Raw genomic sequence first — 27,550 nt, 5'->3', positions numbered from 1 at the left:
TACAAATTGAAATATTTGTGTATTTATGTATCGTAGTATTTGTTTACAAAATTAAACAAAGAAGAAGGGTTTGGTGTGACTGTTCATTTTTTGCAGAAGTTCACTTGAGAGGTATCAAAAAGAAAAGGGACCATACGAGTGTTTGGATAGGACATGGAAAGGGATAATAAGATGGTTAGTAGATCATTGATAGAAGCTACCATTGATAGCATATTATCGATGATAAAAGCTAAAACTGATAACACATTATCAATGATAGAAGCTACCACTAATAACACGTTATTGGCGATAGAAGCTACCACTAATAGCATATTATTGGTGATAGAGAGCTATCACTGATAGCATGATATCAATAAAAACATTGATAGCATGATATAAGTGAAATCCTTGATAGCATCTTATCAGTGATGTGATCAGTGAAAGAAGCCATCATTGACAACCATGATATGAGTGATGTTAGTGATATCGGTGATAGAAGTTAGGTGAAATCTATATATCGAGTTTCTTTCACAGTTTATGACTAGTTATAGAAGTCTATCATTGCTAGCCTTAAGAGTTAATATTTCAAGGTTGATTTTAATTGATGAAAGTATATCAGTGATAACGACTGATAGCTGCTATCAGTGATAGCCACAATAGAAGATTATTAGTGATAGTCACTATGTTAATCTTTCAAAATTGATAGTCATTTATGAAAGTCTATCAGCGGTAGCCACTAATAGTTTTCCATCACTAGTATAGCTCAATCTTTCAAAGTTGTTGGTTTTCTTTCAATGTTGATAACCACTTACAAAAGTCTATTATTGATAGCCACTGATAGTCTTAACTGTTAATATTTCAAGATTGATTCTAGCTGATGAAAGTGTATCAATGATAAGTATTGATAACTGATAGCAAATTAAAAGCTAATATTTCGAAATTGTATTAATGTTTATCAAACTGAAAGCTACCACTGATAGCTGTTGAGGATGATTCCCTAAACTCTCATGTCCTGTAGTTTGTAAACATAATTTTTAACAAACGCTTGTTATGTATAATATATGATATTTTCTTCACTTATTGTCTATGAACATTGGATGTTTTATTTGCTTTACCACAAACCAATAAACTAAAATCTCTGGTTGTCATTATGTAACTTAAGCATGTATGTGCAGACATACAAGTGGATCATGTCTTTAAGTGATAACCAAAATGGTCTGTAGTATATGGATAAAGGAGGAAAACCTTATCCTGGTAACGCTACAGATGCGGCCCGCTTTGTAGAATAGTTAGCAATGTTTTGACTTGCTACAGATGGTTTAATCCTGATCATTCATGTGGGGGCATGTGAGCGAGGGTGTCTTATACAAAGATTTTGTATAATACCTGACCACGAAATGTTAACGTTGTTAGGATTGGTGTCCTAATTCTCCCAGAGTCTTGTTGTTGTAAAGATACACATTGTTTGATGAATAAAATAATTATTATTTAATTCTGGCATTTACTCATATCCAATAAACAAAGCTCCATGGTTATCTTATGTGAACTTAAGCATGTATATGTGATATACAAGTGAATCATGCCTTAAATGATCACCTAAATAGGTCTGTAGTATAAGGATTAAGGTGGGATACCTGATCCTGATGACACTACGGATACGACCCACTTTGTAGAGGTTTGCAAGTTTTGTAAACTACTATAGATGGTAGATCCTGACCATTCATGTGGAAATGTGCAAGCGGGGGTGTCCTATACAAAGAGTTTGTATAAGACCCAGACCAAAATATTACTAGACTTTGTATATAATGCCGTTGATACTAGAGACTTACATCTCACCTAAACGACCATAGGTGACACGACCTCAATCCTGAGTGTTTTGGGAACCCCTGCCTTTGTGGGCAGTCCTTTGATTAGTATGGGTGAGAGTGGCCAGATTGCCCATTCAACATGCCTACCTTGGGGACTTGTCTGATCTGAGAGCTGAGAACTCAATCCACAAAATGGAATTCAATCCTTTCCCGAAGCAAAGATAAGTAGAGAGATTGCTCACTTAAGGGCTGATTCTGGGGCTTGAACATAGTGGCCACAACTTCTCTTTAAAAGAGAGGACTCAGTCATAGTAGGACTATGACTTATATTTATTAGAGGGATCAGTGGTACTTAAGGAGTTAGATGTAACTATAGGGGCATAATGGTTATTGGCTCAACTGTACTTACGAGCGATCTGTGAAGGGTTGTTACATTGTTAATTGGTTAAGATGGACACATAATATATTTATGATAAGAAGAGTTCAGCTGTCGGTCTTTAGTGGAGTGCCTGGTAGTTAACGGATGGTGAATCTCGTGACTAAAGAGTTTAGTCAGTTATTCACGTACCGTTGGAGCTTCGAGCTACATGTTCATAAGGTCCCCTTGGTAGCTCAATGGATTCAATTGAGGATCATTTCTTGGTGTTGATTTGAAATGTTCAAATTGACAAGAAGTATTTTGATTATATATGATATGATCAGTATGATGTATGAGATACATCTAGTGGAGGATTAATGTGTGCCATGGAATAGAAAAAGAACTATAGTTTATATGTTTCATGAGATGAAATATTAAAACTATAGGTTATAAATATAGTATGATAAGTTGGTTATCATTTATATTTATAATAATATTAATTATTAGATAATTAAATCTTTTTCTCTAATAACCAATTGAGTGGGAGGTTATTGGTGGTTCATGGTAACCGTGAGATAAAAAGAAAATTATTTTCCTAATTTTAGTAAGTTTTTGTCAAAAATTGTTTTAGAGATTTTTTTCAATCAGAATCTCACGGAAAAGAAGTTGTCAAGTAAATACGATTTACTAAGTGACAGCTTGAGCGAGCTAAACGAGAAGGGCGTGACTGCAGTAGTTATCAACCCTTAGGCTGACACTTACTGCCTAAAAACTCTTGGGAATAACTCTGATACCAAATACAGATTATATGCAATGGGACGGCTGTAGGCCCACAATTTATTAATTTAGAAATTTAATATGTTTAGAGTATTTACAACATTAGATTTACAAGTCCCAAAACCCACAAACCCTAGTCCGTATATGAACAATAGTAACATGTGTACAATATTAACAGTAACCACCTAGCAAACGGTTACAAGTCTTTTCGTCCTTTAGTGGCAGAGAAGATACTGAGCTGTCTTCAGAGGATTTGACCGCTACCTGTAGGGGGGAAAAAACATTTGAAAACGAGGTGAACTTATGCCCAGTGAGTGACCGAGAAAACATAGTAAATTCTCATGCATAATTTCAGATAATAGTTTTATCTGAAATATAAACTTTTGCAGCATAAATATTTTCCAAGTATAAATTATATAAAGATGTTTTAAACATAAAACAATTAAATCATTTCTCAAATCAAAGTACTATATAACTAGTAAAATAATCCCAACACCAACTACTAGTCCAGAGAGAACCCTTTTGCTCAATCTCTGACTTTATTCACTTGTGACCACATTAGGTACTACTGCTCAGATACCTTCTCCTTGTACTTCAGTATCGAGCTACTAGGATACCTTCTCCAACGTCCTTCAGTATCCTATTGGCTTGTACCTTCTCAAACGTACTTCAGTACCAATAGATACCTTCTCCTTGTACTTTAGTATCTAGTTGGGTGGATGCATTCTCCTTGTACTTCGGCATCGCATTTTACCAAAACTATTTATAAACAACTTTTCTCTTTAAAGCATGTACAGTATAACACATATATAACATGACTTTAAAGATGATAACGCATGTTGGATAAAATCAATACATATACATATGTAAATAGTTTTTCAACAATATGCATGCGTTCAAATCACAATTCAAACTTGCTTGGAAACCACTTTAGAAAACTAGTAGGCATGAGAATTATTTTCGCAAACAGGCTTTCTATAAAACGTTTGTAATCAAATCAGTTTAAAAACGTTTTAGTTTGAAAACATTTTAGCCACTCATCTCTAACTCTTAGGAACTTTTCACTCTAGTAGCTCCTCGGGTCCCTTTTTCACCCCTAGAATTCAGATTCAACTTACAACTTAGATTACTTATAGTTCCAAAGCTTATTTGGAAATACTTCCTTCTGCAAACTTATTCTAAAATATCTTAGGAATCTTACCCTAAACTTTCAGCTTATAATTCTTCATGGTTTGGCCGGAATCTTAAAATATTCAAGACTGGCTCAGACTGATCCGACAGTCTGACCCTTCTGCTTTCTTCTCAATCTCCAGCCCAGTTCCTTTGAGCCTTTTCCTCCGGGATCCCTACTCGGAAAACTAGACTTCTAGAGCTTTCAGATGGCTTTAGAATCACTCCAAATGCACGAGTAGATTGGAAAATCTTCTTGTCCAAAATTGACACATTCCTCTAAACCCTCACTGCCCTCTACTTTCTCTACGAAATTTATGATTTTTGTGCGATTTAAAAATGAAATCCCAACTCCCTATTTATAGGCGTTCAAATTGCTCGTGGGATTGATAGCACCTACTTGACTACATGGCCAAATGTTTAATCCTCCTTTTATCAATGTAAGCTGACTTCATCTTGGTTCAATGTGTTTTTCCTAAACGCATCCAACACAGTTTCTTAGGGTTTAAGAATTTCTCTTAATCGGACACCTAGATTTTAATTGACATTTGCCCTTACGTCTCCAAGCTTTTTTTGTATTCAAATTAGGGTTTTTAAATGCATAATCCACTCTAACGCATCCAAATACATCGCCCAGAAGCTTGCTCGGCTGTTCAATGCATAGGCGAGGCGTGGGCGTGACGTTCGAATCAGACAAAGCAAGGCTAACATATAGGCACTCTCGCTCTTTTCGCTCTCGGCAGTGTCGCTCTCTCCATTCTCGGCAGTATCACTCTCTTCCACTTTCTCGCTGGTCTCGCTCTCTCCCCCTTTCTCGCTCAAAATCTCGCTCTCTCCAACTTTCTAGCTCAAAATCTCACTCTCTACACTCTCGCTCTCTCCTACTTTCTCGCTGGTCTCGCTCTTTCCCATCTTCTATCCAATTTTGCTCTCTCCCATTTCCTCTCCAATCTCGCTGGTCTCGATCTCAATGATCTCACTCTCAACGATCTCACTAATCTCACTCTCAACAATCTCGCTCTTAGCTACTACGAACATTGTTTGTCTCCGTGCAATTCCTATACAATTGTGCCACTAGTCACTTGCCTTCCAGTACTTTGTGCACAACAGCATTACACATAACTTCCATATTTTTCTCGGTCCTTCAGCCATAATGCATTTCACATAACTTCTCTATACTTAACCGAAATTTTCCAAACTTAATTTCTATATTATTTCACACTAGCTCAACGTATTTATTATTTTTCCCCAACTTTCCCAACTCAATTCCATATTTTTCTTTTTAAATCCCCATTCCTTCTTCACCATTTCACACTAACCTTCTCATCAACCTACTCAACTTATTTATACAAATTTAATTGGGGACACACAATTAAGTGGAAAATTAAGACAATTTAAATAAGAAAATACACTTAAGTGTAAAATTGGGATTCGGGGTTCACACATAGCCTGTATGTTTTCGTTTCTTGACTGTAATTGTTGTTGTTCGAATACGATCGAAATTTGGAACGATCCTTCTGCTGCTCGTGGAAATCCTCATGTCCGATTTCCTTCACATTAGAGGTTTGTGATTCCTTCATGATTCACAAGAGGTTAGTGTCTCCTTCGGGATTTACATGAGATTTGTGATTCCTTCAGGATTCACCAGAGGTTAGTGATTTCCCTCGAGATTTTAGCAAAGGTTTGTGGGTACATCTCACCTACGGTAGACTGGGTTCAGTTATTCATTAGATGACTACCCATGTTTAGTAGTGGTTTTTGTATGTCGCACTAGAATGCTGCATTTATTGGACATAAATACATAGTCTAACCTTAGTAGTAAGGTTACTTACTGAGTATTTTATACACATCCTTTACCATGTTTTTTTTTCAAGTAAGGGTAAGGACACACTGGCGAATGACAAGTAAAACCCATGACATGCCACTCGAACTAGCCAGATGCTTCCACTCACGTCTTTTACTATGATTACATGTTTTAAAACTTAGTTTGTCGTTGAATTTAGAGAACCTTTAGTCTTTTTGCACTATTGGTTGTTTTAGATAAATTTTTCTAGTGATGTTTTGTTTTTTTAAAAAAAAAAATTAATTAAAGGTACCTTGTTTAATAAATTTCAAGTATTTACTTTTAATAAAAACTATTTATTCTATAGCTTTTATTTGGTTTTTACAAATTCATGAAAAGTGTCATTTTGAAGTGAATGCATGTATATAATAATGACCTAGTACAAGTTCTAAGGTGCCGGGTCGTTACATGTTTAATGTGTTTACATGTTTATATTTGTAGAATCTTGAATAAATCATGCATTTCGGAGCGTTACGGTTTGTTTGGAGTTAATTTAGTGTAATTAGGAACTAGCTAGAGCAACCAGGCTTCAAAGAGAGAAGAAATGACAAAAATGCCCCAAGGTGGTCTGGCGTTTCAGTACTACTTGACGCCAAAGATAGATAATTGCATTTGGTATAGCATCGCGACGCTCTGGAGTTTGATGGAACAACGCATGCATATCAGGCATAGAGCGTTGTAGCACCTCACGACACTGGGCAAAAGGGTTAAAGCGTCGCGGTGCTACTACGATTCCTATATAAATTTTTTAATTATAGGGTTTGGGGGCGTTTTAGGAGCGATATTCAAAGGTTTTTAGCTCGGTTTTGGTCATATTTTGCTAAAATCCATGAAACTTCTTTTCATCTTTTCTTTGTAATGAAGATTATGACGTCGGGATTCAAGATTCGATGATCGACTAAGCCCTCAAATATTGATTTTGAGGTTTGTTGGGTACTTTTTTTTATGGATTTATGAGATTTTCATGTATGTTTTTAAGATTTTTTTATTTCCTCTTGTTTTCTATTCTTTGCTTGGATATCTAGGATGGGTATACTAGTTGATTAAATTGACAACTTAATCACATATACTTATATGTTTGTTTGGCCACACTATACATGTTAAAGTTATTCGTAATTGTAATGATAACATGACTTAATTTAAATAGCGAATATGTTTTAGTTATAGTTATGATTTGACTTCTAGCGTTTTTAGGGTCACTCAATAATGAAAGATAACAAAACCTAAGAAATGGAAATGTGTTAAGTTAGATTTGGCCAATTTAATCTAATGTTCTAATCAATCCAAAATTTTAATGTGATTAACTAAGTAAATAGGTTTCCGTGACAATACTTAGTTAATTTAGGAATCGACATTCGCGTTGGTTTTCCAAAAGAAGCCTGTCTAGCTCTTCTAAACAGTCGATTATGCTTAATAATTAGCTAACCGACAAACTTGATGTTGGGTTTTATGTCCTAAAACTCGTGATTTGTAAACAATAAACTTATTATGTTATCAATATAGATGTTATTGAGGTTTATTCAATAAAGTTGTTATTGAATGTATGAATTGCTCATTTTGTTTTAGAAATAACATAAATCTAATAAACTAAGATCTATGGCTATTACATGAGTACTTGGACTCTATGTGGAGACATAAGAGTGAATCAATTTCTAGTAGATAGGCAAAACGGTCTATAGTATACAGATAAGGCTAGGTACCTTATCTTGGGAACACTATTAGATGTGACCCACTTTGTAGTTATTATAATTGTTGTACAGTGCTACAAACGATGTGATCCTGAATCGTCATGTGGAGACATGCGAGTGGAGGCATCATGTGCAAAAAGTTTGTATAAGACTGGACCAAGAAATAAGTCACTCTTACTTTATCACCTTGTTTACTGTATAAGACTAATTATTTCAAAGCGAATGCGTAGGTAACTTGACCTCAATCCTGAGCTAACTATGAACTTCAATTCATTCGGGATTATCCTTAGATTTGCATGGGTGAGGGTTGACTCATCAATGTCAGCTCAATAAGCCCCCCATTTCAGGGGTAAGACCAGGTAAATAGCTGGAGACATAGAGTGCAAGACGGAATTCACTCCTACCCGCTTTTAGGGATAATAGAGAGGGTGTTCCCTTAAATGCTGACTTTGGGTCTTGAACAAAGGGCCCCCACCCTTTCATTGGCCCAAGAGGAACTCAGTTTGGTGATTGGATCACAAACCAATTGTTCATTAGAGGATCAATGTGACTTAAGGAACAAGATGTAATCACGAGGGTAAAATAGCTTTTGACCCAGTCATTATTACGAACAACCTGTGAAGGGTTGACTTACTGATTATGGTGATATCAAGTGAAAAGAAATATATCTACAGTGAGAGAAGTGCAACTATTGGGCTTTAGTGGAGTGATCCGGTAGTGAATGAATGTTGGTTAATTAGGTTAAAGAGTTTACCCGGTTAATCTCAGATCGTTAGAGCCTATGATCTATAGATCCATGAGGTCCCCCACTAGCTCATAAATGGACTAAACCTTAAAATAGTGTGATGAGAGAATTTGAAACGTTTAAATTTGTTTTAAGGGAATTATAAATTATATACGATATAATTAAATGTTTAACTATCAAATTAAATAAATTGGAGCAGTGAAAATATTTAAATATGATTTAAATATTAATTACATGAATAAGTTTGGAATAGGTGTTTTATTCATTTAATATTTGATATTAAATTATTTAAAATTAATGAATTTCATTTAATATTAATTGTTGAATTAATATTATTTGAAATTAAAAAAAAATTACATTTTGATATTTGAATTTAGGAAATTCAAATTAAATTGAATTTTGGTAAAATTTCAATTAAATGAAAAATAAGTTAAGTGAGTGGGTTTTTCCTACTTCACCCACTCATTTAAACACCTCCAAGTCCATGAGAGGTTTTGGTGTCAAATTTTCATGTTATTTGAGTGCATGAAATAGTTTTTATAAAAACTGAAATTCAATTGCTAAAAAAAGGTTTATGCAACGGTTGAAGAATTATTCGTCAAAATTCTCACACCAAATTCTGCTATCCTTTCCGAAATTTTCTCAAAATTCATTCTCATTTTGGATTCCACAATCCAATTTAAGGCTAGAGAAATGGTAAGAAAGACACTTGTGGTGGTCTACAAGCCATTGGAGAGGAGAATCAAGCTGAAGATTGGAGCTAATTTGGAGTTCTTCAAAGGTACTCACTGAAACCCTAGTTTTTGGAATATTATGGACTTGCATGCTTGTAATCTAAAATATAGTTAGAGTGCTTAAGATCATAATTGCTTTCACATGTTGAATGTCAACTCCAACACTTGATTCACATGATAAATCAATTAATTAATCTATAGATAACCCAATGGTCTCTTAATCAACAATGGTAATCTCGTGTATTACTTTCCCTCTCTCTCAAACTATCTTACTTTCCATACTTTAATTTCCTACAATTTAATTTTTCTGTCAACTCGAACTCAAAACCCACCATATTTTTACTGGTTTTCAAAGGCTTATTTAACTTAAAGAGATTTTATCTTTGGCTCCCTGTGGTTTGACTCGGTCTTGCTAATGATACTACTTGTTAGTTGAAGTTCTAGATCTGAGATTATAAATTATATTGATCGATAGAAGACCTTAATAACCGTTTGTCCATTAATAGGGGTTTAGAGATCGACCAAATAAGAAAAATAAATGAAAGATAGAGACACATACAGAAGGAAACAAAGTCTTACCAAGGTTTCTAATTCAAGGTAGTCTCATCCAATTGTAATTTCAATCTCAGACTCACCAAATCAAATCAATCAAGCATCCAAGCACTTAATTTAATTATTCGAAAAAGTCTAGATAAGTTTAAGCCCCCTTAGTCTATTGATTATTAAAACAACATTACAACCAACTCTTATTATTTAATTAAATGGGCATGATAGTGTTCTATATCAACTCAACAATAAGCATAAGTACAATGGGAAGATTAATACAAAATCAATTAAATGATATAGCTACATCAAAACAATTTCATTTCTTTGTATTCTAGAGTCTATCAAACAAACAAGCTATGTAATCATGAAAAAGTCATATATTGAAAAAACACACCTGAGCTAACTCTTATGCTACTAAAATTTTAAAAAAAAATCATTCACGACAACTATGAATCCCAAAATCATGGCTAGTAGTGATACAAGCAATCAATATAATTGAGGCGTTAATTTAATTAACAAGAGCTTATAAAAAAAATAAAAATAAAAAAAGAATAAAAGAATACTTGGTTGAATACCGAAATTTACTATTAAGAACAAAACCTCATGGTCTTATAATTATACTCAAACCAACCCTTGAAATAGAAACACGAACTCTAGTCAGACATCATGATATATCTAAAATTTAACTTGGGATCCATAAAATCTAATATTGTAGTTGGATAGAGGGTGAAAAATCGAAGAAAATGATAGATCATTCGCCCAAAACGACCATCTACACAAAAATCTATCACCTAAAAACCAAAGAGATGCATTTATAGAAGACACGATAGCATGGAGATGCTAGGGAAAATTTTTGACGTTATCTAATTTTCTAGAATCAATAAAAACAATCGTGACCGTTTATTTGGTCAACTCCTACAACGTTTCAATGTTGTCACCTCTTTCTTGGTTTGGACTTCAATTCTCATTACTCGACTGCTCAATTTAGGTTTGATTAACTTCAAATTTGATCCTAATTCTTCTAAAGCACTCTAAAATGACACCAAATCACTCAATTTCTACAAATGAACAATGATACATTTGAGAGTAATAAATCTAGCTTAAATAAACGACATAAAATAGCACATTAAGTGTGCTGTCAAAGTATATTGATAAATAAGCACATTAAAATAAATGACAATGTCTCGACTGCTCAAGATCTTGCTTGCGAGGCTTCTACATCAATGGAGAATTAGAGTAGAGATATATGACGCCTACTGTGGAATATAAATGTCCCTTCAAAAACAAAAATATTTTTGCAGCATGCTTGTATTGAAGCCCTTCCTACTGGGGCAAAACTTTTTTACAGGAAAAATTATGATTCAAGCTGTTGCCCTCTCTACAAAAATGCTGTTGAAATAGAGCTACATGTTATATGGGATTGTAAAAAAATAAGGAAAATTTGGGGAAGTTAGTTCCATGTGCTATCTCATATATGAAAAAAAAAATGCTAACTTTGCTTCTCTTTTTATTAGGGTCTTAAAGGCTTTAAGTGCGATGGAAATGTGGATCTTCACATTGGTTGTTATTGCCATTAGGAACTAGCATAACTTGATGGTGTTTGAAATAGCCAAGAAGAGGCTGTTTGACCCTATCTAGTGGGCTTGGGAGTTTTGTTGAGGAAATGGATAAGCATGCTACTTAGAGAAGTTCAAGTTTGTCTCAGGCCCAAATGACATCTCTTTCAATTATTGATGATGTTCACATCAACCACCGGAAGCCCCCAGAGAGTAACTCGTATAAGATTAACTCTAATGCTTCATTCACCATGGGAGAGGTGGGCTTTGGAGCCATTGTTCGTAATTCTAATGGTGAACCTTTGACATCGCAAAAAGCTCTAAAGTTCACCAATAATGTTGAGCTTGTTGAGGCTACTACTTTTCTAGATGGTATTATTACAGTCGAAGAAGCAAAGATTTATCCTTGTTGGTTTAAAACAGATTCGACGATTCTTTGGAATTTACTTGAAGGTCGGGACTATTTCAACAATGAAGTCCAAACATTTGTTGATGACATTAGAGCTTTTCACCAATGAAGCATTGTTTCAGGCTTCTCTTTTTGTCAAAGAATATGTGATACCATTGCTCAAGTTCTGGCATGTAAAGCACGACGAACCAATGTCTTTGGTATTTGGCTTAAAGATCGCCCTCTATAGATCGATGTTGTGGTGTTTAGTGATTTGATATCGTGTTAGTTTTGTTCTTCTTTGAATTATTAAAAAAAAGTTGAATTAAACTTATCCAAAATTATTAAAAATAATATAAATTAGGGATTGGTTTTCATTCTTTTTGGTTCATATGTAAAAAAAGAAAAACAAAAATAAATAATAAGACAATTGACATTCAATCGGAGATACGTTAACAATTTTGAGTTTTTTCTATATGTAGAGTAGGAGAATAAAATTCCTAAAATTCCTAAAATTCCTAAAATTTCAAAAATCTGTAATAATAATATAATTGAGTGTATGAAAATTTGAATCATATAGTTCGTAGTTATTAGAAAGATTCACGTTGAGTGATTTTATGATGTATTTAAAGCATATAAGTAGTAGAAAGTCCCAAATGGCACCAAAATAACCAAGTAGTAAAGCACACGATAAGAAGTAATTAGTGGGTGTATTGATATTTGTTGTATTTCCATTCTCTTTAAGCCAATTTCAACCGAAAACTTGCGATGAAGCTCCCGGTGGCGAGTAACGATGGTTCCCTCTCACTTTCACTCTCACACAGCGCATCTCTCCGCCTCCAGTTGCCTTCACCGCCGCCGCATTCACTTCGTCAGTCTCTCTCATGGCGGCCTTCCATCAAACGGACCATCTCTCTCTTCACCAATCCCCAACAGAAGCCGGTCTCCCTAGTCATGGCGATGTCAGCTAGAATCAACGACGAATCTGCGGTTGAATCTCCAGCAAAGGCGCTCCGGAAGATTCTGGAGATGCCGGGCGTCCATCAAGGTCCCGCTTGTTTCGATGCTCTCAGTGCTAAGCTAGTCGAGAGAGCTGGATTTCTCTACTGCTTTACCAGTGGTCAGTCTCTCTCTCTCTCTCTCTTGCTCTCTTCAACGTTTTGGTTATAATCAATTGAAATTTATTGCCGGGAACGTGGGAAGTTATTGAGCTGATGAAAATCTGACCATAAGAGTTAATTTGTAGTTGAATATGTTAGTTGCCATTAGCGGGCTGGAAGAATTGCTATTTAAGGATTTGATATAGTCAAGCAAGCTAGTGCGACGTTGAATTGGCCTTTCCTACAGGATTTTCTATATCGGCTGCTAGATTGGCGTTGCCAGATACAGGTTACATATCATATGGTGAAATGTTGGATCAAGGGCAACTAATCACTCAATCAGTGTCAATTCCTGTCATTGGGGATGGTGATAATGGATATGGCAATGCAATGAATGTGAAGAGGACTGTTAAAGGATATATTCGAGCAGGCTTTGCGGGGATCATACTAGAAGATCAGGTTCTTTTATAGCAATTTAAAATGTTCTGCTCTGCATGAACACTGAAAGTAACTATATTTTATTTAGCTATATAAAATCCAGTTTCTGACGAGAAAAATTGTTCTGTTCGAGCTGCTGACATCAGGTGAATTTGTAGCTTATCCTGCTAACCTTCATCTCCCCTTTCTTTGTGTTTGTCCTTTTGACGCTGGACAGATTGGAACTAGAGAGAGGGAACAGGGAAAATAGAGGAATAGAGGAGAAGAATCAGAACATAAAAGCATCGAACCAATCAATATGTTTTCTTTTGAAAAGGAAGTGAAGCCTTTATTGATAAAATGAAAAAGAGACTTATGCTCAAAGCACAAGGAAACCAAACTAAGTTATCGAAAATATCAAAACGAATACAAAGAAAAGAAAAGGACTAAGCATGAGAAACAAAATCAATCCGGATCAAACATGAAGAGACTTGAACTCAAGTTGAAACAAAGCGTTGTAAAAACCATTGAACTCTTTCAAACCAAAGCTTTAACATAAGAACTTAAATTGAACGCCAACGATATGTTCTCTTAGACAAGAAATGAAATTTTTCATTAAGGATATAGAAAGAGACTATTGCTCAAGGATACAAACTCCAAAAAGAGAGAAAAAGCAACAAAAACAACATAAGTAAGCGAAGGAAAGCAGAACCGACAATCAAAATAAAACTGATACACAATTTAAAAAACTGGAGAAGTAAAAACTTCCTAGCTGGCGACTCTTGAGTGGAAAAATGAACAAAAAAAACTTTGAGAGAGAGAACTAAGATGAAGATTTTAGGTGAGATGATTAAATCTATTATAGCACGTAAGAAAATAACTCTGAAAAATTCTGTGATTTCTCTCCACTCATAACTCTGGAACAATGACTTTGACCATGTTAACCTAAAGAAAATTTGCCGTTAAATTCATGGAAGGACCTAAGAGAACTTGAGAGACATTTTACTTCATTTTTTTTATAAAAAATATTTCATTGATTAAATTGAAATATCCAAAGAGTTACAAAAGAGATCCTATCAAATTCTAAGACTTCCTTGGACGATCTGACTTTTACATGGAAAATTCTTGCATTTCTTTCATTTCAAATCTTCCACAAAACAACATTAACGATGCTAGAGCAAAGGATCTCTTTAGTAGATCTGAAAAGGGGCAACATTCTTAACCATCCATGAGAGTCTAAAGGAGGAATCCTGGACCAGTCGAGCTCTAAACAATTTGACCCACATAGCAGCAGAAAAGGGCAATGAAAAAAAATATCTTTTTGTGATTTACTGTTGTTCTAGCAGTGCCAACACCTTGGTGGCGAGAGATTAATCCACGGGCATCTTTTTTGTAGTCTATCCATAGTGTTGAGGCAAGAGTGAGATAATTCCCAGAAAAAGAATTTGACTTTCTTAGGACAAGGGGTACTCCATAGCTTCTTGCCTCAACACTATGGGTAGACTACATTATCCTTGAAAGAGTTGGAGAAAATCCACCGAAGGTTTCTGATACAAAGTGTTGAAAAAGCTTAGAATTTCAGCTTCAATTCTTTGGAGTGGACTACTTTTTAATGCCCGTGGACCTTTTGTGTTGTATTCTCATAAACAAACAATTTGAGAAGAGACATTTTGATTTAGGAGCATCCAGTCCATTTTCTTTTAAAAAATTATATGCTCTTTGCAAGAAAGCTGACTAATTTAATTTGAAAGTTAAAATCTGTCCTTTTATTTTTCTTTTGATCCATGAAACCCAGAAGTACTTTTCGATTCCTGAAACCCAAAAGTACCTTTTGATCATTTTGATGCATTAATTAGCATTTTTCATCCTATAAAGTATTTGGTTTTTCATCATAGAATTTGCTCAGTTATCTAGGGAAATTTTATTGCTTACAAGATTATCATGGCAAGGTATCTCCAAAAGCTTGTGGCCATACACAAGGCAGGAAAGTGGTATCGAGAGAGGAGGCTGTGTTGCGGATAAAAGCAGCTGTTGATGCTAGAAAAGAAAGTGGTTCTGACATTGTCATTGTAGCTAGAACTGATTCTCGTCAAGCAGTGTCCCTTAGTGAATCACTGCGGAGAGCTAGGGCCTTTGCAGATGTTGGAGCTGATGTTCTTTTCATTGACGCACTAGCTTCAAAAGACGAGATGGAGGCCTTCTGTAAAATCTCACCGAAAATACCTAAAATGGTATCTTTTGATTTCCTTAACAGAATAGAAATCAAGCAATATGCATTCAACTCTCATATAGAAAATTTTTGTTACATGAATGATTGACGTAAAAGATCTTCTTTTTAAATGTTTTCTCTTGCAGAGTCTTAAAGTGAGGATTTCACAGTTTATATATTTCTACTGCAGAGTCTCCAAGTGAAAAACAGGAATGACTATACTAATATACCATGGACCATTTTACTGAAGAAGCTGTAATTTTGAAACAAAGGAAAATTGGGTTATCAAGTGCATAGCAATGCCATTGATATTCTTTTTATGCATTTTCATGATATTAGGCACAATTATCAAAAGATTTGGGTTTCAATTCTTCTCAACATCATTTCTTATTTATAACTTTTGGTGTTTGAGTGTAAAGAGATAGTAGCCTAGTTTGGACTAGGTAGAAGCTCTTATATTGTAATTATCTTTTTTGCTTGATTAGACCGGAATTTAGAACTAAACAGAGGAGTGAGAATGAACTGAAGTTAGAAAGTTTTTTTTTTCTTTTTCCCCATTGCTTATATAAGAAAAGAGGATATAAAAGGGACATATACGTGCAAATAGGGAGAAATGAAAAATTATAAAATGAGGAAGACTGATAAGAAACTGAAAATATAGCGAGGAAACAATATATGAGGAAAACAATTTCTATGGTAAGTAATATCTCTATGATATAAAAGATATAAAATCCTGAGATTCCAACTGAAGTCTGACTAGATCACATGTTTCAGAAACAAATTGTATGTTTTGTCTTATATGTTGTTCTCTATTGAGTTTTCTTACATTCAGGTCACATATAATATTCATGCTGTTGCAGTCGTTGATCATTAATTGACTGGTATATCTCTTCCACTTTTATGCAGGCCAATATGCTTGAAGGAGGAGGAAAGACGCCCATTCTTAATCCTCTTGAACTGGAGGAAGTTGGATTTAAACTTGTTGTTTACCCTCTTTCCTTGGTTGGTGTATCAATTCGAGCAATGCAGGTACAGCATGCCTTCACCTATAATATGCACAATAGCTTTGATCATAGTACTCAAAAAAATTTTTAGCAAAATTTTCATTCAAGTTATGAGAAATTACAAGATGTTCTGGCACAACACAATATTAAATGATTAATAAAAATAATGGGAGGATAAGTATAGGTTTGAAGATGCTATTTCCTAATTTATGGACTTGGGAGAAAGTATTTGTTTCTGAAAAGTGATACTTGGAAAAAGGTTAAATTATGTAGTTGCCCTCATCTATATTGAAATCCCATCAAAATATGAGGGTGTTTCTTTAAAGCAGTCCAAGAAACTCTTGTGGAATCACTTCTCTAGAGTGATATTTTGGATAATTTGGAATGAAATAAACATTGGAATCTTTCAAGAGAGAGCAAGATTCTTGGAGAAACTAATGGAATCAGCTCTTTTTATGGCTTTTTATTGGTAAAAAGTGTTTCTACCTTAAACAATAACAACTTAAAATTCCCTTCCTTTTATCCAATTGCAGACGTTTTTGGTAATCCCTTTGGATGTGTTTTTCTTTCTTTTGTATATTTCAAAACAAAAGAAAAAGTTATTTCTTTAATTATTAACTTTTTCCTGTTTATTCATTAGAAAGTCTTTAATTGCGACATTTGAAAATGGCTAGTAGATCTTTTCGGGAACAATCCTGGAATGTCATTGTTTGGAAAATTACATTCACCTTTTAAGTGTAAAATGACTACAACCCTAGTGGAAAAGTCAGGATGGTATAGTTTTTCCCTACATTTGGTTATTTCAGGATGCACTGCTTGCAATTAAAGGAGGTCGATTGCCTTCTCCTGGAACCTTGCCAACATTTGGAGAGATGAAGGAAATATTGGGTTTCAACTCTTATTACGAAGAAGAGAGGAAATATGCTTCTGCTGTTAGCCAGCCTTCAATTAAAGGTTTGTAGAACTTCTAATCTCTCCAAGTGATGTGAATCTATTGCATTCTTTATGGGCCAAGCTAGAAGTTTCTACTAGTAGCAAAATTACATTCAATACATTTTTATTCTAATACAATCTTTCAATTTTGAAAATTCAAAAGATAAGTTATTGCTCCCAGTCCCCCGTGTTCCCTCCTCTCAACCTCAACCCTAATTGCTGCCACTTCTTCTGGCATCGTCGCTGTCATCTATTTTTTGGCAAGAGGAAAGAGGAATCAGAATTTGGTTGAGTTCTTGGAGAAATACAATGGAGTGGCTGTGAAGGAGGACATGGATATAGAAGAAGAAATTACCTCTTTCTTCTCTAATTTTTATGCGCTGGAGTCCCATTTCAGAGAGGGAGAGGGTTGAATTGGAGGGCCCTTTTACTATGGAGGAGATTTGCACGGAGGTCTTTGGATTTGATATGGACAGGTCTCCTGGGCCAGACGGCTTCTCTATGGCTTTCTTTCAAGATAATTGGGAGCACCTAATTATTGAAGACAAACATGATATTCTTCAGCTGGTTGTTGGTCCCATTTTGACCTCAAAACTGAAGTAACTTTGGTTAAACTTGGGTAAAGCTCTTTTATCAAAATTGTGGATGAAAAGAAATCATAAAATTTTTTAAGATAAGTATCTCCCTTGGTTTGATCGGTTCGAGAGGTTTTTCTGTGTTTATACCATATTTTGAGCAAGAAGTTTCTTCTTGTAGCTTCTGTCTTCCCGACCTCTGATCATTCCTCTTTGTTATCTTTGGGGTTCTTTCGCCCTTGTTCTAATAGAAAGGCGTTAGATGTGGTGGAACTTTTTTCTATTCTCTGTGATCAACACGTGTCTTAAGGGAAAAGGAACATCAGATTTTGGTCTCCTGATGCTTTGAGGGGATTCTTCTGTAACTCTTTTTCAATATGTTGTCTGTCCCTTCCTCCCCCATTTGCCTCTGTTTTCTTCTTGCTCTGGAAAGTTAAATTCTTTGTATGGCAGATTTTACATGGGAGAGTCAATACTTTATATAGTATCCAACATCACTCGTCTTTGGTGTTGGTCCATAGGAGGATATAACTGAAATTGAAACATTTTCCAAAGTTCACGAGTGCTTTGTTTTGTTTTGTTTTGTTTTCTTTTAATAAGAGACGACTCTTTTAATTGATGAAATGAAAAGAGACTAATGCTCAAAAGATACAAATCCCATGTGGGAGTGAAATAAGAGAAACAATGGCAATAATAAAAATAACAGTAAAAAAATGTAAACATAATAAGATAGGAAGATTCTTGCTGCTAAAGGATAATAATGTCTGTCCATTGGATGAAATAAATTGATATAAGAGATTTCCTTTTCCTTGCTTAATTTTCATCTCCTGCCTTAAACAGGTTAAAATGACGCATTCCTCTATTAACCCAACTGACTGGGATCCTCTCATGAGTCCATTGAGTCACGTTGTAGTCACTGCCAATACACCAAGGACCCTCAAAATATAAATAAAGCGAATACAACTAATCCCATAAAGCATTCCTCTCCCGTAATCATCTACACCACAAATATTAGTAATCCAACATTCTTTTTGTCCTTGAAAAGAAACTTTGACTGATATTGAATAACCTCCTTGCAAAAATTCTAGTGGATGGGTGTTTTGTATGATATAACTAAAGTCGTGCACATGCAACAAAATATCTACGTTAAGCCGTGACAAACTCTTTCTGCATAGAGTAAATGTAATAATATATATATAAACAAGAAACAACTTTTTAATGATAGATGAACTAATTGAAATGTTCCGGGAAACAACCTCCTAAAAGAAGAAGGAAAAAAAACTACTACCAAATAAAAATAGACAAAAACAAGAGTCTCCAAAAAAGAAAATTACAATTAAAAGCCAAAAGAAAACCAACAAAAAACTGCCAACAAAGAACCAAACACCAAAGAAAAACAAAAAAAGAAACCAAAACAATCAGATTTTAAAAAAGGAACCCCCCGCCCAACAAAGCATATATTACTTGGTTTGCTTTTTTACTTCACCTGAGGCAGAGTAGGACTTTGGTTTTGTTGGAAATACTAACGAGTTTCACAAAATTTTTCAATAGTGTGATTATACATGGAAAAGATTTTCTGTTCCCTTATAGCCTAATCTTCTTTGCACCCGACTTAAATTTTTATGGTAGTTTATTACCATCGCTTCATATGAATTAAGATTGTTTTGTCAGTGGGCAGTAGCATAAATAGTCTTCAAAGGAGGGTTGAAGATGATTCAGAGAAGAAAGACCAAAATCCGCAAAGTCCAGTTGTCGAAGTGATTACACCTGAGATATACAGAAACTATGATGGAGATGGATCAAAAGGTCCCTTCTCTGGTATCTGGTCCCGGAGATTGAGAGTCAAAATAACCGGAAGAGATGGATTCGAGAGACTTGATGTTAGAATTCCTGTAAGTATTAAATATAAAATGTCTTGTTTAGCATTGTGTTTGTAAAATAAATGTCTCTGTATCGTATTCAAAAATAGTAGCACCAATAATTAGAGCACCAGCCGGAATTATTGCAGCTATGAGCATGATCTTTCATGTTGTTGTACGGGCATATTTTGTGAATTCATATTCATATTAGCTACTGAATATTTTTGATCTCAGCTGTCAATTTTGTGAATATATATATTCCTTGTAATATGGGGTGTCAGAACTAAGTCCTTGTCCCACCGTAGTTTTGTTAATTATATTACTACTTGTTCTGTTTCTGATCAAACTTTGCATTAGTTTTTCTCTTTCCTCCATTATTACTAGTTCATTGTTTTGAGGAGGTTTCTATATATATCTATTTCAGGCAGGGTTCTTGGAAGGACTAACAAACATAGTTCCAGGTAGTTTTTACTTCTTTAACCTCCAATTGACCAAAATTTAATCTTTATTTGACTATATCTTTTATGACTAATGAAATTGACATGTTTTTGAAGCATAGCTTTGGGAGGTATAAATATCAAAGAACTGATGGACGATGCAGCTGGAGAAGTGGGAGGGAAATTGTTACTGGATTTTATTGATGGCATGGGTGACCGAATTGAGGTCTTTCTGGAGTAACTTCATTTTGTTCATTGCAACTGTCATAAAAATCCCAGAGTGAAAGAAGGTATATCAACCATAAAACCTGCCTAATAACATTTGTAAATTACGTTCTTTTTTAGATACTCTACAAATGTGGTTACGCAAAATTATCAGAGTCTCTCTACCATCTAGTTCTGCGTTTTTAAATTACTTCAGCCACTGGTGAAACTAATACTAGAAGATTTATCATTACGAACTTCAGGATGTATATTATGAATATGTGAGGCTCTAACTGAAGAAGCATGTTTCTGGTTATGGTAAAATACAGTTTCGTTTATTTCTTATTCTATTTAGACACGCCTATTTTCCCTGAATTCATCTAGGCTTTGTGTTTTGGTGCAAAGAAACTATTGTTTAGGCATTTTCCCTGAATTCATATCTTGTTTTTGACGTCGCAGAGACACCTCTTGATTTGATATTGATATTGATATTGATATTGATATTCCATCAAGAGTTCAGATTCTACATGCCATAAATTTAGAGTCCTAGTTCTCTGTTTGTTTTGTTTTGTTTTTTCCTTTCCTCCCTTCCTATCTTGTGCTTCTTCTTCTTTGGTTTTTATCCAAATAAATAAATAATCTTGTGCTTCTTCTAGGGCAGCAGCTTCGGTGATCGGGCGTGGCCTTAATTGTCAAAGCACAACTGTGTGCCCAACTGCATGAGGGTGGCTGGATTGTAGCTATCTTATGCAAGAAAATTTCACATCTTACAATGGAATGGCCATACAATTGTACCTTTTTTCTTTTTAAGAGTCTGTCAAAGATCTCGTGGAGTTCCATCTGTGACGTACAAAAGGATTTGGGAAGGCACATTTCCGTTGGGGAAGACTTATTCATACTCAAGTTATGAAATTAATAGTACTAAAATAGATGTACATTAATTACTAGAATTCCATTATCTATTAAAAAGATACTCAACACATTAAGGGGGAAAAAGCAGAAAACATCAAACAACATCCTAACCAAAAGCCATAAAGTCTCTTGAAACAAACAGGGTTAACACACGAATTGAGATATGCCTATCATGTACCTACGAATTGAGACAAGTTCACACTCAAAATAGAAATCAAGAAACTCTCGGATATTTCAATTATATTTTACCGAGCGTTTGTAAATATCAAATCACTAGACATGAAAACATCGTGAAGGGCGATCTTCAAGTCAAATATCAGAGACCTTGGCAATACAAATGTCTTAGTAACTTAATCCAAGTCAAAGTATTTACTAGGACTATCGTTTTTCAAAAAGTTTCTCCACAAACCCTATGGATTTATTATTGGGAATTATCCACGGACTCATGACTACCTAGGTCCATTGATCAAATTATGTTCATACTTGAGAGAGATTTCTTTGTCTTACATTAGAAGTTTAAGAGTTGAGACGAAGGTATAATTCTTCTCGGTCATCTTCTCCTTTGATTTTGAACTATTGTTCTCTCATTGATTCCAACCCTCCTTCTGAGGAGTGCTCGTTTGAGGTGAGTGTTGTGTAAACCTTTAGAAACAATCAACATAAACAATTTGTACTGCGGTGGGCAGTAGTTTCTACGGCACAACGATTCAGTTTCGATATTGACGACGAATAACAATTATGAGAAAAACGAACTATGCGACATTTGACTATAATAAATGGAAGTAATGTTTCTGTGTTTGACTTTCAAAAACCAAGATCTATTTGACAATAATATAGTTAAAATAGCATTATGGTTTTTTTACTTTAGATTTTGTTCTATTTTGGTTCTTATTGTTTGAATTTTTCAATTTTTGTTAATGTCCTTTTAATCAATCTTAAAATTAGTCCGTATTGATTTCTAATTATAGCATCTTTCAACTTCACTTTTCTTTAAAATAAGGAAATTATATGTTGCAGTACGACCAAAGTCCCATATTGGCTAAATAAAGAAAAGATTTATAGTATTAAATGAGGATAACTATCTTGATAGTATAGTATTGAGGCCTTCTAGGTGAAACAAAAAACAAAACTATCAAATCTATGTTTAAAGTAGATAATATCATACCATTACATAAAATGGGAAATTCCAAAAAAAAAAAAAATGGAAAAAGGGTTTGCTCCAACCAACCAATGGCAGTGATGATGATGACGGATGGTTCTGATTGAATTGGGGCAAAAAAAAAATGTAAAAAGAATGCACCAGCCGGGAATCGAACCCGGGTCTGTACCGTGGCAGGGTACTATTCTACCACTAGACCACTGGTGCTATTGCATGCCAGAGGCATTTTAATTAAATATTTGTAACATATTATTAGATTATATTTTAGGAAAAATATCAATTTAAACACTAAATTTTAGGGGTTATATTAATATAAACTAGGAAATAATAATTGCATTAATTTAAAAATTAATTTTTTTATAATTGTATCAATTTATACCTTTCATTACATTTCGATAGACGTTTATATGTGAAACTTATAATTATATCAAATAAATCCTTAAACTTTCATAAATGAATCAATTTAGACTCTTAAATATAATTTCTTTTGAGAATTGTCCATGCATTTACTCTAATCATTCATTTTCTAAAACCAACATTTGAAGAAGTCTACACACGTTTGAAAATCAATGCATAGATGATTTTCAAAGGTAATCATAATGAAATGTCTAAATTGGATGGGAAAAACATTTGAAGTTTAATTGACTCAAGTTATAAATCTTGCACGACATTGGTTGAATGAAATCTGAAGGAGAGTATAAATTGATACACTTACGAAAGTTTTGGATTTAAAATGATATAATTATTAGTTCAGAGTTTTAATTGATACAACGTTTAAAATTTAGGTATATAAATTGACATTTACCTTATAATTTATAAGAAAAACCACCCTTGGGTTGGAGGTCATCAAAATTACTTTCAAGTTTTAAATTTAACCAATCATTTAGCAAAATTAAAAATTATTGCAATTAACTCTTAGATATTACAAAATGGAAAAGCAATGATTTATATTGTCACAATAAAATTCTTGAACTATTGAATTGTTACCAATAAACTCCATTTTTATTCAACATCAACTAAATTAAAATGAAAGTCTAGCACTCATTTGAAGGCGAATAGTTTTTTTTTTCAAACTTCATGGAACTAAACAAATTAGTTTAAATTGTAACAAATACCATTTTCTTCATTGTATTAATCAATATTGTAAGTAGTCTGTTGAGGTGGATTTGAATTGACTTTCTTGATGCTTAAAAATACATTTTTAAAACACTTAAAAATAAATAAATGTGCTATGGAGGAACTATCGGAGAAAATTATGTATGACATCCCGAATTTAAGGTAAATTAAAATTAATTATTTTAAATTATTTGGGATTAATTTCCTTTTAATTTTGGTTTTTTTAACCAAAATTGAAATCATTATTTGAGCATTGATTTTATTTGGATACTATTGGATAAAAAATTTGTGAGATTTGGAATATTTAAAATTTAAGAGGGGAAGGTTTAAAAAAATTCAAAAGATTTGAAGTTGTTTTGAGTAAATATTTGGCGAGAGGCCTGCAATTTGGAAAGGAAAAAAGAAAATATTTAAACCTGGGTAGATTTACGTTTAGGCCACGTTTACCAAACCGTAATGAAAAGTAGTGTACTTGTTATGAAGTTCCATTGATGAATGAACCATAATAAGTTTGAATCGCCAACGGAATTAGATTATTTTTTATCATGTTTACTTAGAATTACAAATTTGTCATATTTATTATTATGATAATGGTAAATATAAATATAACAATAAATGTGTTAGATTTATAATTCTTATATAGTTACATAAGCAATATTTGTAACAATGTCGGTAAAGATAGTGGGTCTCACGTAATTTGCATACACAATTAAATTGAACACCCTCCATTCCTCAATTAGATTGTGTATTTTGATAACAAATTTGGAGGTGGGCTCCATAATTTATCATGATTAAGGAATACAGGCAACGACGAACATAATCAATTAGGGACCACTTTTACGGATCATGTTTCAGTTGGGGTAAATGTGGCCTTATATATATATAAATTTAAAAAATCAAAATTTAATTCTTTTCACCTTAGACCCACGTACAAACCCCAGTGCCCACCGTTTGTCTGTTACACACCTCCGCCCCGCCTCTGCCTAGTTGCCAAACGATATTGTAATTGTCGTTGATAGTCTCTCTCTCTAGTCGTTGACCCAGCTGTATGTTGTCGTCACACGCCATCGCTCTTCACTAGATCTTCGTTTTGGGTAAAATATTTGGTGTTTTGAGGATTTTCTTGAAGGGTCTTGAATAATCATCGAATTTTGGTTTAAGTTTTGGCTTACCCGTAATATGTTGATGTTAGAATTGAGTTTTGGAGACTTTTGGCTCACTGTCCGGTAGATTAAAGATCGTTTCAAAAAGATTTTAGTTGGGGTTATTGTGTGAAGTCTTAAAGTAGATTTGGTTTAAGCTATAGTTTGGGTTTAATTCAAGGATTCATAAAGATAAAAGAAAAAAAAAGGGAGGTTGGTTTGTTTGGATAAACATTTGGGCTTTATTTCGAGATAAGTAGCTATGTAACTACCTTTATGCCAAGTAAAATAGATTTAAAACACTATTTTCCATTTTTGTCAAATAGTTTTAAAAAAGATATGTTTTGATTGTTAAAAAAAATTATTTATGCATGTTATGAGTTTATGAGATGATATTGTTTAAGCTGATGCCCTAAATCTCATGGTCTTGTAGTTCGTAATTTATATACGTACAAACGTGTTATTTATTTAATAAACTAACTGTTATTTGATTTGACATTTAATTGCATTAACCCAAAACCAATAAACTAAGGTCAAAGATTATTCGATGTAACTTAAACGTGTATATGGAGACATACAAGTTGATCATGTTTAAGTAATAACCTAAATGGTCTGAAGTAGATGGATAAGGCTGGATACCTTATCCTGGTGACACTATAGATACAATCTGGTAGTAATTGTTACAATTGTTGTAAAGTATTACAAATGATATGATCCTGATCATTCATGTGTAGACATGTGAGGGGGGTATCCTATACAAAGAGTTTGTATAAGACCGGACCACAAAATGTAGTCTCTCTTTATAACACCATTGTTAGAAGATACTTACATTTCACCAAGATGTTCATAGGTGACTTGATCTTAGTCCTGAGTGAGTTATGAACTCTTGCCTATGAGGGCGGTCCTTTGATTTGCATGGATAAGAGTGGCTAGATTTACTAATTCAATATGTCTACTATTTTGGGGATTCGTTTGATTGGGGAGCTGGGAATATAGCTACACAAGAAGGAATTCGTTCATTCCCATTGTTAGGGTAAGTAGATAAATTGTTCCCTTAAGGACTAATTCCAGGTCTTGAACAATGTGGTGTCACTCCCTCCCCTCCCCCTCCCCCCTTCCTCTTCCCCTTCCCCTTCCCTCTCCATTTGCCCGAGAGGGGTTAAGTTATAGTTAACTATAATTAATTGTTCATTAGAGGGATCACTGGTGCTTAAGGAGCTAGATGTAACTATAAGGATAAAATAGTAATTTTGACCCAGTTGTACTTAAGAGCAATTTGTGAAAGGTCAACATACTGTTGATTGGTTAAATCCAGTGGACACAGAAATATATCTATAGTGCGAAAGAGTGCAGCTGTTGATCTATAGTGGAGTGACTGACAGTTAATGAATGTTGATTAATTTAATTAAAGAGTTTAATCAATTAATCAAGTATCATTGGAGCTTCAATCTATAGGAGGTCCATAAAGTTCTCTTGTTAGCTCAATATGGATTAATGAGAATCAAATTAATTTTGGACTAATTTGAATTGTTCAATTAATTAAAGGAAAATAATTGTATAGGATACAATTAATGTAATGTATATAATACTTATAATATAAAGTTTTAATGAGAGAAATAAATATTTGAATATGATTCAAATATTAATTATATGAATATGATACATATAAATACTAGGTTAAAATTAATATGAATATGATTCATATAAATACCATAGGTTAAAATTAATATGAATATGATTCATATTAATATTATAGATTATATTGAGAGAATAATAAACTATGAGTTATTATATATGATATAATATAAACCATATGTTATATGTTATATGTAATATAACATATAGTTTAATATAATATATATTAAATTAGTTAATATATATATATATATATAAGATTCAGTTTTTTGAATTTTTGAAAATTAAAAAAATGTGGAGAGAGTTATTTTGATACTCCCTCAACCCCTCTTTTCCTCTTATTAATGTGATACACAAACGAGTTGATTTTTTTTAAGTGTTTAGTTTTTCTTTATCATAATCATCCATCTACTTCGTTTGTACAATACAATTACAAACTATAGGACCCTATGAGATTTAGGGTATCAACCCCAACCATCTCCCACTTGACCTAAAACTAGTCGGGTGTACAATATAAAAGTCAAACTATTATACAAAGTATACAAAACAATAAACTAAGCAATGCCCAATAAAAATCTCCCACTTGCCATAGTCTAAACGCAGTCTGTCCCATAGACCCATACTCTGTAGATGACCCTCAAACACCTTAGCCATGAGGGCCTTTGTATAAGGATCAACAACATTGTGCTCTGAAGCTATCTGTGTGATGATCATGTCTCCTTGATGCACAATCTCTCGGATGAGATAATACTTCTGCTCTATGTGCTTCTTGCATTTGGGACTCCTAGAATCTCGAGAATTAGCCACAACACTACTATTATCACAATAAAGTGTGATGGATTTTGACATGTCTGGAACGAATTCTAGATTTGTCAAGAATTTATTGAGCCAAACAGTTTCCTTAGCAGCTTCACAAGCTACTACGTACCTCGCTTCCATGATGGAGTCAGTAATGCACACCTGCTTGGTACTCCTCCAGACTACTGTCTCTCCATTAAGCTAATGTGGATTTTCTAGCTTAACAGTCTGAAAACCAGAGTCCGTGTATCATGTAAGGATCAGATCCTTAGAACCATACACGAGCATGTAGTCCCTCGTTCTTCGTAGATACTTGAGGACATTCTTAACGACAGTCCAATGATCATATCCTAGATTAGATTGATATCTACTGACTATCCCAGCGTATAGCAGATGTCAGGTCTAGTACATGACATACATTAGACTGCCAACAATCGATGCATAGGGGATCTGTCTCA

The 27,550-nt window shown here is 34.0% G+C and overlaps 1 protein-coding gene and 1 non-coding gene across 5 annotated transcripts; one reads left to right on the top strand and one right to left on the bottom strand.

Annotated features, from left to right (window-relative positions):
- Positions 1–12,255: 12,255 nt before the first annotated feature.
- Positions 12,256–21,271, top strand: LOC120091220 (Phosphoenolpyruvate carboxylase family protein). 4 transcript variants are annotated; one of them, XM_039049172.2, is made up of 9 exons: positions 12,256–12,712; positions 12,940–13,151; positions 15,059–15,340; positions 16,225–16,347; positions 17,129–17,276; positions 19,502–19,722; positions 20,114–20,150; positions 20,249–20,416; positions 20,987–21,271. In XM_039049172.2, the coding sequence occupies exons 1-8, from the start codon at positions 12,361–12,363 to the stop codon at positions 20,365–20,367; spliced, it is 1,494 nt and encodes a 497-aa protein (XP_038905100.1). In that variant the 5' UTR covers positions 12,256–12,360; the 3' UTR covers positions 20,368–20,416; positions 20,987–21,271. The 4 variants fall into 4 exon arrangements, 3 of the variants coding, with proteins under 3 accessions (XP_038905100.1, XP_090173527.1, XP_090173529.1); XM_090317401.1 differs by having other exon boundaries at positions 12,267–12,712; positions 20,992–21,271; XR_016531855.1 differs by having other exon boundaries at positions 12,269–12,712; positions 20,244–20,416.
- Positions 21,272–22,537: 1,266 nt separating this feature from the next.
- On the bottom strand, positions 22,538–22,608 carry TRNAG-GCC (transfer RNA glycine (anticodon GCC)). Its single transcript has one exon. It is a non-coding gene; the product is annotated as a tRNA-Gly (tRNA).
- Positions 22,609–27,550: the final 4,942 nt, after the last annotated feature.

Source organism: Benincasa hispida, chromosome 1 (genome assembly GCF_027475165.1).
Source record: "Benincasa hispida cultivar pf3 chromosome 1, pf3_genome.v1.1, whole genome shotgun sequence".
NCBI lineage: Eukaryota > Viridiplantae > Streptophyta > Magnoliopsida > Cucurbitales > Cucurbitaceae > Benincasa > Benincasa hispida.
Note: the sequence above shows the minus strand (reverse complement) of the source record. Positions and strands in the feature narration are given on the sequence as shown.

What these genes read in the sequence shown, in the direction of transcription:
- LOC120091220 (XM_039049172.2), top strand. Translation starts at nt 12,361, where the DNA reads ATGAAGCTCCCGGTGGCGAGTAACGATGGTTCCCTCTCACTTTCACTC. An exon ending in TCTCTACTGCTTTACCAGTG is followed by an intron (nt 12,713 to 12,939) that starts GTCAGTCTCTCT and finishes CCTTTCCTACAG; the next exon opens with GATTTTCTATATCGGCTGCT. An exon ending in TATCAATTCGAGCAATGCAG is followed by an intron (nt 16,348 to 17,128) that starts GTACAGCATGCC and finishes TGGTTATTTCAG; the next exon opens with GATGCACTGCTTGCAATTAA.